The sequence below is a fragment of the Anolis carolinensis genome, unplaced genomic scaffold (assembly GCF_035594765.1).
Source record: "Anolis carolinensis isolate JA03-04 unplaced genomic scaffold, rAnoCar3.1.pri scaffold_7, whole genome shotgun sequence".
Taxonomy (NCBI): Eukaryota; Metazoa; Chordata; class Lepidosauria; order Squamata; family Dactyloidae; genus Anolis; species Anolis carolinensis.
The window spans coordinates 15,362,271-15,373,228 of NW_026943818.1; the positions used below are offsets into that span (position 1 = coordinate 15,362,271).

A 10,958-nucleotide genomic window follows, 5' to 3' on the forward strand; every position below is an offset into this window, starting at 1 on the left:
TAACCCCGAGGAGGACAATCCCTTGATTCCGACCCCATTGGCTTGTTTTCCCCCCGGATTTGCCTTTTCTGATGCAAAGCACAAGGGCCGAAGAAAGGAGTTGGACAAATAACAGGCCCCAAAGGCCTCGGGATCAAGGCTTCCAGGGAAGGGGGACGATGGGAGTCGCTTCCCAGGCTCAGGGACCGGAGGAGGGTCGAGAAAGTTCGGTGGAATTATCATTGCAAAAAATCAGTACAAGAAAACCGCACTACAAACTAGAGCAGAATCAGTACAAGAAAACCGCACTACAAACTAGAGCTGACAGCTGGCACCACAAAACATTGCATGGAAAGTTCCTTGACAAAATTGAAGGAAAAGCTGCATTTTCACATGTTCATGCTTAATGTTGTCCACATGCCGGACAACATTATTATTATTATTATTATTATTATTATTATTATTATTATTATTACATGCCCTGGCAGAATATGTAAAGCAAATGGAAAAATCTGTTTTGATTGAAGTCAAAAAATCAGAAACTCCTCAAAGCACAGCAGACAAAAAAAATTAGTACAAGAAAACCGCACTACAAACTAGAGCTGACAGCTGGCACAACAAAACATTGCATGGAAAGTTCCTTGACAAAATTGAAGGAAAAGCTGCATTTTCACATGTTCATGCTTAATGTTGTCCATATGCCGGACAACATCATTATTATTATTATTATTATTATTATTATTATTTTATTATTACACAGCAAACAAGATAGATATGCTAGATTTCATATCACAAAATCACAAGTCGAACACTTCCCAAGTGTCTAGGACTGTGTGATGTATTTTCGGATGATGCGCACAGATCCCAGCAGGGTGGCCTTTTGCAGTTGGCAGATGGTGATTTTGTCAATGTCTATTGTTTCCAAATGCCGGCTGAGATCTCTTGGCACGGCACCCAGTGTGCCCATCACCACCGGGACCACCTGCACTGGTTTCTGCCAGAGTCTTTGAAGTTCAATCTTGAGGTCCTGAGAGCGGCTGAGTTTTTCCTGTTGTTTTTCGTCTATGAGACTGTCACCTGGGATGGCAACATCAATGATCCAAACCTTTTTCTTTTCCACAACTGTGATGTCTGGTGTGTTGTGTTCCAGAACTTTGTCAGTCTGGATTTGGAAGTCCCACAGTATCTTTGCGTGCTCATTTTCCAAGACTTTTGCAGGTTTGTGATCCCACCAGTTCTTTGCTGCTGGGAGGTGGGACTTGAGGCATAAGTTCCAATGGATCATTTGGGCCACAAAGTTGTTTGGGTTAGGTGATGTATAATAATAATAATAATAATAATAATAATAATAATAATAATAATAATAATAATAATAATAATACAACATCACACAGTCCCAGACACTTGGGAAGTGTTCGACTTGTGATTTTGTGATACGAAATCCAGAATGTCTATCTTGTTTGCTGTGTCATACAATAATAATAATAATAATAACACTCAAACAAGACCAAACTTGGCACATAGAGCCCCCGTGTCCTACTCTACACCTGGGTGCTGTTTGGAGGGGGGTGGACCATGGACAATGGGACTTGCAGTATCTTCACTCACTTCCTGAGACCACTGCGACCCACACCAATGTCTGATCAAGACCAAACTTGACACATACATTCCCCATGACCTTCTATACATCCTGGCGCTGTTTGGAGTAGAATGAACCATGGATGATGGGACTTACATATCGGAGTTGTAGTTCCCCTTCTCCCACTGAATCCCACTGACCCTGGACCGAGACTGAACTTAGAACTTTAGAAAAATTAAGTCCTAGCCACAGCAACGCGTGGCCGGGCACAGCTAGTCTATATATATATATAAAAGGGTAATGGAATCACGGCACCGGACAAAACAACTAAACGAAATGCCCCACAACCTCGAAAATTGACAGCACAACCTCTCATCCAGGCCTCTACGTTCATACAACAAAAAGAAAAGAAAAATTAAGTCCTAGCCACAGCAACGCGTGGCCGGGCACAGCTAGTTTTTATATATACCAGTACCCCCCACCTTCTCCATTTCTTCAAAATCCACAAAGTAGTTTCCACATCAGGTTCGGAAGCAACTCTTGTTTGTAAAGAAGTTTTATTTCCACATTAAAAAAAGAGGGAGAGAAAGAGCTCCCCCCCCCTCCCCGTGTTCTTTTGCTTCCTTCGTTCCTTCCTTTTCTCCTTCGTTCTGTCTGTCCTTTTCCTTCCTATACAGATGTACAGACGGTTACGAGACTCAACGTTTTTGCACAAAGACGTCCCTCGGGTTTCACCAATAAATAATAATCATGATCCATATACATGTATATGCACACGGTATTTACAAAAAAACCCCGCAGCCACGGAAAACCCAACCCGGTTGTTTTGTTTTGTTCTGTTTCTGGTTTTTGCAAATTGCAAGAAAAGGAACAAAGGCTTAGGACTCCCATCATCCCTGAACACCTGGGTCCAATGTTGGAGTCCATCTCTCTCTCTCTCTCTCTCTCTCTCTCTCTATATATATATATATATATATATATATCAATGCCTTAGGGATGCAGTGGACTCCAATTCCCATCGTCCCTGACCCATTGGCTGAAGATGAAGGGAATGTCAACATTGACTCTGATGCCCATCATCCTCAGCAGGCACGGGGCCAATGGGGATGGCAATTGGAGTCCATCTATGCCCATCATCCTCGGCAAGCATGGCAACTGGTGCATCTAGATCTAGATATATAGACTCCAACTCCCATCATCCTTGACCCATTGGCTGGAGATGGTGGGAATGTTGATCTGAAGGGCAGGCCTTCGTCAATGGGTGACTCAGATGCCCATCGTCCACAGGAGTTAGATCAACGGGGATGGGAACTAGAGTCTGTCGATATATAACAATGCCCAGGGATGCAATGGACTCCAACTCACATCATCCTTGCCCATCAGCTGGGGATGATGGGAATTGGAGTCCAATTCTAATGAAAGCCTTGAGTGATGGCTCTGTTTTGGAAAAACCCCAGAATTGACTCCGACGCCCATCGTCCAACATAGCCAGAGCTCAAGGAGGATGGAAAGTGGAGTACATCAATATATAACATGTGTTTGGGGAAACCATGGACTCCAACTCCCATCATTCATTGATGGGAATTGGGAGGCCAATGTTCAACACTTAAATCGGTGAATAGATAGGTCCCCTAAATCTGACTCCAACACCCATCATCCACAGCAGTCGGGGGTCAAGGAGGATGGGAACTGGAGTCCACCAACATATTGACTGAGGGCGATGGGAACTGGAGTCCATCCAGGAAAGCAGTGGATTCTGTCTCAACCATTGGCCGCACTGGACACAGTGAATGACGGACTCCAACTCCCAGCGTCCTGACGGATTGGCGGTGGCTGTGGGGAAGCAGAGTCCAACACAGATGGGTCTGGCTCAGCCCAGACCCAGGGACGAAGGATGATGGGATTTGCAGTCCTCTTCCCTTTCCTCCTCCTCCTGCGTTTGGCAAACGTTTCCGGACTGCAACTCCCATCAGCCTTGGCCAGGGAGCAGGGGATGATGGGAGCGGCAGTGGGCAAGGAACATCAAGCGTGGCGGGTTGGGCTCCCGGCCCTGTCTGGTCCGGTTCACAAAGTGCTTCGTTTGGGCCCGAGTGTCCAGAGAGTCCAGAGACACGGGGACGATGGGAGTTCCGCTGGGTTTGCCCTCTGCGATACAAAAGGGACTGCGTGTCCCATCACCCACGAAAGCGAGGGGCTCGTCGGCAGCAGCAAGACGTGGGGCCAAGTCTTCTGAGCACGTGCAGGACTACAATCCCCATCATCCTGCCTGTGTCGCCAGTACCTCCACACCGGCCTGCAGGAAGCATCCCATCATCCTCTTAAAGTCAGCAGCAGCAGCAGCAAGGACTACGGCTCCCATCGTCCTGTCGTATTGGCCTCTCCCATCATCCCCTCCACAAAAAAGCAAAACAAAACGAGGGGTCAGCAGCATCAGCAAGAAGTGCCGGGAGTGTGGGACTACAACTCCCATCAGCCCCATACAATGAAGAGTCAGCAACAGCATCGGGAGTCCCTTGTGGGGTCAGACGTGTGGGACTACAGCTGCCATCATCTCGCCCTATCGACACCTCCGTATCTGTGACCCCGAGGGACTGTGTATCCCATCGCCCCCCATAAAATGAGGGGTCGGCAGCAGCATCAGACAGGAGTGCAAGACGGGGGGGGGGGGGGTCCCTCGAGCGAGGCTGGTTTGGAGCGTGGGACTACGACCCCCATCGTTCTGCGGATCCAGGCTCCCCCACGGCCCCCTCCCACATAACGAGGGTCCAGCGGGAGAGGGGCGGCTTCACCGGGGTTGCGCCGACCTGGGCATGACCCCCGGCAGCCCCCCCTCGGCCGCGCCCAGCCCGTGCAGCAGGAGGCGGGGCACCAGGGGTCGTGCCAGCGGGGGGGTCACGGCGGGGGTCACGGCGGGGGTCACAGGGGTCACGGGGCCGTGCGGGGGAGGGGGCCCCCGGTAGAGGTAGAGGGCGGCGGCGGCGGAGGGGTCGATCCCGGGCAGCCCCCCCGGCGGGAAGAAGTAGGGCGGCGGGAAGAGGCGCTGCAGCGCAGAGTAGTTCCCGGCCTCGGCCAGCAGCTCCAGGCCCACCGCTGTCTGGCGCTTCCACTTCGTCCTGCGAGAAAGAGAGAGAGACAAAAGCATGCGCATCAGCGTAAATACAAAGGGAGGGAGACAATAGATTCTCTGTTCCTTACCAGGACACAGACTACATTAAAGAAGTCACCAAACTTATTTAAAACCGACTCAAAATGAACAATGTGAGTCTTGAGCCCATCAACCTGGAATCAATCTTCCCTGTGCCTCATCAGAGCACAGACTACATTAAAGAAGTCACCAAACTTATTTAAAACCGACTCAAAATGAACAATGTGAGTCTTGAGCCCATCAACCTGGAATCAATCTTCCCTGTGCCTCATCAGAGCACAGACTACATTAAAGAAGTCACCAAACTTATTTAAAACCGACTCAAAATGAACAATGTGAGTCTCCTTGAGCCCATCAACCTGGAATAATAACTCAGGACCTCAAGATTGAACTTCAAAGACTCTGGCAGAAACCAGTGCAGGTGGTCCCGATGGTGATGGGCACACTGGGTGCAGTGCCAAAAGATCTCAGCCGGCATTTGGAAACAATAGACATTGACAAAATCACGATCTGCCAACTGCAAAAGGCCACCTTACTGGGATCTGCAGCATCATCCGAAAATACATCACACAGTCCTAGACACTTGGGAAGTGTTCGACTTGTGAGTTTGTGAAACGAAATCCAGCATATCTATCTTGTTTGATGTGTCATACAACGTCGTTGTGTCAATAATAATAATAATAAAAATAAAAACCGTACTACAATATAATGGGTTTTTGAGGAATTTCAAGCCCATTATCCCCGGCTGCCGGCCGCTTTTCCTCGTTAAATTATTCATTGCCATCATAATTGTGTAATTACTGTAACGGCATTTAATTATTGATGCCCTACCCAAGTAATTGGGATCCATTATTAATGGGGGAGAAGTGTGACGCTTTCCAAAACGAGGGAGGAAGGAAAGCAAATACCTCAATGTTCAACAGCCTGGGCTTTATTGATTGAATTGCTGGGTGGTTTTTTAAAATGCGATTTCCCTGCTTCTTGGCAGAACGGGGCTGGATGGCCCTCTGGGTCTCTGCCCACTCCGGGGTTCCAGGATGGCATAATAATGAATATAATGATAATAAATATAATAATGATGATAATACTAATACGCAAAATAATAATAATAATCAAAAATCAGAAACTCCTCAAAGCACAGCAGACAAAAAACCAGTACAAGAAAACCGCACTACAAACTAGAGCTGACAGCTGGCACAACAAAATATTGCATGGAAAGTTCCTTGACAAAATTGAAGGAAAAGCTGATAAGGAGAATTCCGACTCTTTTGCTCATGACTAATAGATATAATCTAGAGAGATACCTCCTGTTCTGGTACCAGGTCTTCCTGGTATTTATTTACAAATTCCGACTCTTTTGCTCATGCCTAATAGATAGAACGGGGAGAGATACTTCCTGTTCTGGTACCAGATTTACTTACAATTTCCGACTCTTCCGATTATTCTGCACTTGCCTAATAGATATAATCTAGAGAGATACCTCTTGTTCTGGTACCAGGTCTTCCTCGTATTTATTTACGAATTCTAACTCTTTTGCTCATGCCTAATATATAGAACAGGGAGAGATACCTCCTGTTCTGGTCCCAGGTCTTCCGATTTACTTACGATTTCCGACTCTTCCGATTATTCTGCACTTGCCTAATAGATACAATCTAGAAAAATACCTCCTGTTCTGGTCGTATTTATTTACGATTTCTGACTCTTCCGATTATTCTGCACTTGCCTAATAGATATAATCTAGAGAGATACCTCCTGTTCTGGTACCAGGTCTTCCTCGTATTTATTTACGAATTCTGACTCTTTTACTCATGCCTAATAGATAGAACGGCGAGAGATACCTCCTGTTCTGGTACCAGGTCTTCCTCGTATTTATTTACGAATTCCGACTCTTTTGCTCATGCCTAATATATAGAACAGGGAGAGATACCTCCTGTTCTGGTACCAGGTCTTCCTCATATTTATTTACGAATTCTGACTCTTTTGCTCATGCCTAATAGATAGAACGGCGAGAGATACCTCCTGTTCTGGTACCAGGTCTTCCTCGTATTTATTTACGAATTCCGACTCTTTTGCTCATGCCTAATATATAGAACAGGGAGAGATACCTCCTGTTCTGGTACCAGGTCTTTTGTGTATTTATTTACGAATTCTGACTCTTTTGCTCATGCCTAATATATAGACCAGGGAGAGATACCTCCTGTTCTGGTACCAGGTCTTTCATGTATTTATTTACGAATTCTGACTCTTTTGCTCATGCCTAATATATAGAACAGGGAGAGATACCTCCTGTTCTGGTACCAGGTCTTCCTCGTATTTATTTACGAATTCCAACTCTTTTGCTCATGCCTAATAGATAGAACGGGAAGAGATACCTCCTGTTCTGGTACCAGGTCTTCTGATTTACTTACAATTTCCGACTCTTCCGATTATTCTGCACTTGCCTAATAGATATAATCTAGAGAGATACCTCTTGTTCTGGTACCAGGTCTTCCTCGTATTTATTTACAAATTCTGACTCTTTTGTTCATGCCTAATAGATAAAATGGCGAGAGATACCTCCTGTTCTGGTACCACGTCTTGACCTGGGTGTCAGAGAGCGAGAGGGCGGCGGCCAACTCCATGCGGTCCTGGACGGAGAGATACTTCTGCCGCTCGAACGAGCGCTCCAGTTGTGCCAGTTGGTGGTCCGAGAACGCCGTCCGCGCCTTCCGTGGCTTCTTCAGCCGGCAGCCCGGACCCTGACCCGAACCGGAACCCGAAGACGACGACGAGGGCGACGACGAGGGTGACGACGAGGACGGGCAGCACGAGGAGGAGGGGGCGGGGCAAGAGGAGGGGGCGGGGCAGGACACCGCCGGGGGTGTGGCCCGGGAGCTGGAGATCTCACGCTCCGCCTCCTCCTTCACTGCATAGAGAGAGAGAGAGAGAGAAAGGGTTACAATTAGTGCTATTATTATATTACATTATATTATTATTATTATTATTATTATGGCATCTATATATATAAAAGAGTAATGAAATTTCGGCCTAGGACAAAACAACAAAACGACACATCCCAGAAACACTAAACTTGGCAGCACAACCCCTCATCCATGCCTCTACGTTCATACAGCAAAAATAAAATAAAAATAAAATCCTAATTAGAGGGAGAGGAATAATTGTTTTTATCCAATTGCTGCCAGTTAAAAGGCTAAGCTCCGCCCTCTTGGTCTCCTAGCAACCCATGCAGCCCAGGGGACAGGCAGAGTTAGGCCTCACTTAGGCCTCTTCCACACTGCCTATAAAATACAGATTATCAGATTTGAACTGGATTATATGGCAGTGTAGACTCAAGGCCCTTCCACACAGCTATATAACCCATTTGTAATGGACTTAATGTCTCGGGCTCTTGGGAAGCAACCCATGAAAGCCTTTGACTACAAAATAATACAGTAATAGTAAGAATTCCCCCTTAAAACAAGACTGATAGTAGTCGTAATCGGGGAAGTCCTGCTGGGAGGCCTCAATGAGGCGCAGACTCATCTGTCGCGGATTAATGTCCGAAGCGGAAAAGTCTCTCGGAAAAGAAAGGAGGGAAATCCGCTTAATTGGGCCTCAAGGGAGGAAAGGGGGAGAGATCAAAAGAGGGATGGATGGAGGGAAGAAGGGAAGAAAAAAGGAAAGAGGATGGAAGGAAGGAAAGGAAGAGGGATGGAATAGATAAAGACGTGTAAAAATAAATATTATAATAATAATAATGCAGACTGTGCAAGGAAACCGACGAAACCATGGATCATCTCCTCAGCTGCTGTAAGAAAATTGCACAGACAGACTACAAACAGAGGCACAACTATGTGGCCCAAATGATCCATTGGAACTTATGCCTCAAGTACCACCTCCCAGCAGCAAAGAACTGGTGGAATCACAAACCTGCAAACGTATTGGAAAATGAGCACGCAAAGATACTGTGGGACTTCCGAATCCAGACTGACAAAGTTCTGGAACACAACACACCAGACATCACAGTTGTGGAAAAGAAAAAGGTCTGGATCATTGATGTCGCCATCCCAGGTGACAGTCGCACTGACGAAAAACAACAGGAAAAACTCAGCCACTATCAGGACCTCAAGATTGAACTTCAAAGACTCTGGCAGAAACCAGTGCAGGTGGTCCCGGTGGTGATGGGCACATTGGGTGCCGTGCCAAAAGATCTCAGCCGGCATTTGGAAACAATAGACATTGACAAAATTACGATCTGCCAGCTGCAAAAGGCCACCCTACTGGGATCTGCGCGCATCATCCGAAAATACATCACACAGTCCTAGACACTTGGGAAGTGTTCGACTTGGGATTTTGTGATACGAAATCCAGCATATCTGTCTTGTTTGCTGTGTCATACAATGTCATTGTGTCAATAATAATAAATTAATAAATTAATAAATAATACATAGCTGCTCTGAGTCTCCTTCGGGAGAGGTAGAATTGTAAAAATAAATATAATCATCATCATCATAAACTGGACACAGGCGGAACTGGACAATTTGGACAGAAAAACAAGAAAACTCATGACCATTCATCATTCCCTGCACCCTCGCAGTGATGTTGACCGGCTATATCTGCCTAGAAGATCAGGGAGCTGAGGACTCTTGCAAGTAAAACAAGCAGTCAAAGAAGAAGAACATGCCCTGGCAGAAGATGTCAAGCAAAGTGAAGAACCTGCTTTGATTGATGTCAAAAATCAGAAACACCTCAAAGCACAGCAGACAAAAAACCAGTACAAGAAAACCGCACTACAAACTAGAGCAGAATCAATACAAGAAAACCGCACTACAAACTAGAGCAGAATCAATACAAGAAAACCGCACTACAAACTAGAGCAGAATCAATACAAGAAAACCGCACTACAAACTAGAGCAGAATCAGTACAAGAAAACCGCACTACAAACTAGAGCAGAATCAGTACAAGAAAACCGCACTACAAACTAGAGCAGAATCAATACAAGAAAACCGCACTACAAACTAGAGCAGAATCAATACAAGAAAACCGCACTACAAACTACAGCAGAATCAATACAAGAAAACCGCACTACAAACTAGAGCAGAATCAATACAAGAAAACCGCACTACAAACTAGAGATGATAGCTGGCACAACAAAACACTGCATGGAAAGTTCCTTGACAAAATTGAAGGAAAAGCTGATAAGGAGAAGACCTGGCTCTGGCTCACAAATGGGACCCTGACGAAGGATAATAATAATAATACATCACACAGTCCTAGATACTTGGGAAGTGTTCAATTTGTGGTTTTGTGACACGAAATCCAGCATGTCTATCTTGTTTGCTGTGTCATACAATGTCGTTGTGTCAATAATAATAATAATAATAATACGAATCCTTACCTTGATACCCGGGCGTGGGCGTGGCCTTGGCGTGGGCGTGTCCTGAGGGGGCGGGGCCAGGGAGGGGCCGGCAGTCGGCGAGGATGTCCCGGATGAGGAAGGATGACGTCACGGTCCGGGACTGGGCGGGGCCGGGGGCGGGGCCGGGGCACAGCGGGGGGCCTGCGGGGTCGGCGGCGGTTTCAAGGGGCCCCCTGGGTGGGGAGGGGCACCCCCCACCCAGCCCGGAGGAGGAGGAGGAGGGGCTAAGCTCCGCCCCCTCGAGCAGGGCCCCGCCCTCCTTGAAGGAGGAGGAGGAGCAAGGGGAGGAGCCAGAGGAGGGGGCGGGGCTCCGCGAGAGCAAGGAGTCGATCCCGAAGCCGTGCGGGGCCTCCATCGTTGGGACATTCACCCGTCCATTCGTGCCCGCCTGGGTTCATTCATTTATTCATTCACTGAGAGAGAGAGAGAGAGAGAAAAGAGAGGGAGGTCATGGAGGGCAAAGCAGGCCAATAATAATACAGTAGAGTCTCACTTATCCAATGTTCTGGATTATCCAACGCATTTTTGTAGTCAATGTTTTCAATACATTGTGATATTTTGGAGCTAAATTCGTAAATACAGTAATTACAACATAACATTACTGCGTATTGAACTACTTTTTCTGTCAAATTTGTTGTTAAACATGATGTTTTGGTGCTTAATTTGTAAAATCATAACCTAATTTGATGTGTAATAGGCTTTTCCTTAATCCCTCCTTATTATTCAACATATTCACTTATCCAACGTTCTGCCGGCCCGTTTATGTTGGATAAGTGAGACTCTACTGTATTAATTAGTAGCAGAGCCAGCCCTATTATATTATATTTATTTATTATGGTCAATGACCAGCAACATA

The 10,958-nt window shown here is 46.4% G+C and overlaps 2 protein-coding genes across 4 annotated transcripts in view; one reads left to right on the plus strand and one right to left on the minus strand.

The window, feature by feature from the left end:
- Positions 1 to 7,843, plus strand: part of ddx31 (DEAD-box helicase 31) — a 57,615-nt gene extending 49,772 nt beyond the window's left edge. Inside the window, exon 19 of the mRNA XM_062959187.1 lies at positions 7,241 to 7,843. Coding sequence (XP_062815257.1) covers positions 7,241 to 7,284 — 44 coding nt within the window. The 3' untranslated portion in view covers positions 7,285 to 7,843. The remainder of the gene's footprint in view (positions 1 to 7,240) is intronic.
- The window catches only part of barhl1 (BarH like homeobox 1), a 19,627-nt gene continuing 10,753 nt past the window's right edge, over positions 2,085 to 10,958 (minus strand). For 2 of the 3 annotated variants that reach the window (XM_062959190.1, XM_062959189.1), the window contains 3 exons: positions 10,082 to 10,515; positions 7,260 to 7,608; positions 2,085 to 4,671 (listed from right to left, as the gene is read on the minus strand). In XM_062959190.1, the coding sequence (XP_062815260.1) occupies positions 4,344 to 4,671; positions 7,260 to 7,608; positions 10,082 to 10,457 (1,053 nt within the window). In that variant the 5' untranslated portion in view covers positions 10,458 to 10,515 and the 3' untranslated portion in view covers positions 2,085 to 4,343. Of the gene's footprint in view, positions 4,672 to 7,259; positions 7,609 to 10,081 lie in introns of all 3 variants that reach the window. The other variant, XM_062959191.1, reaches the window with a different exon arrangement.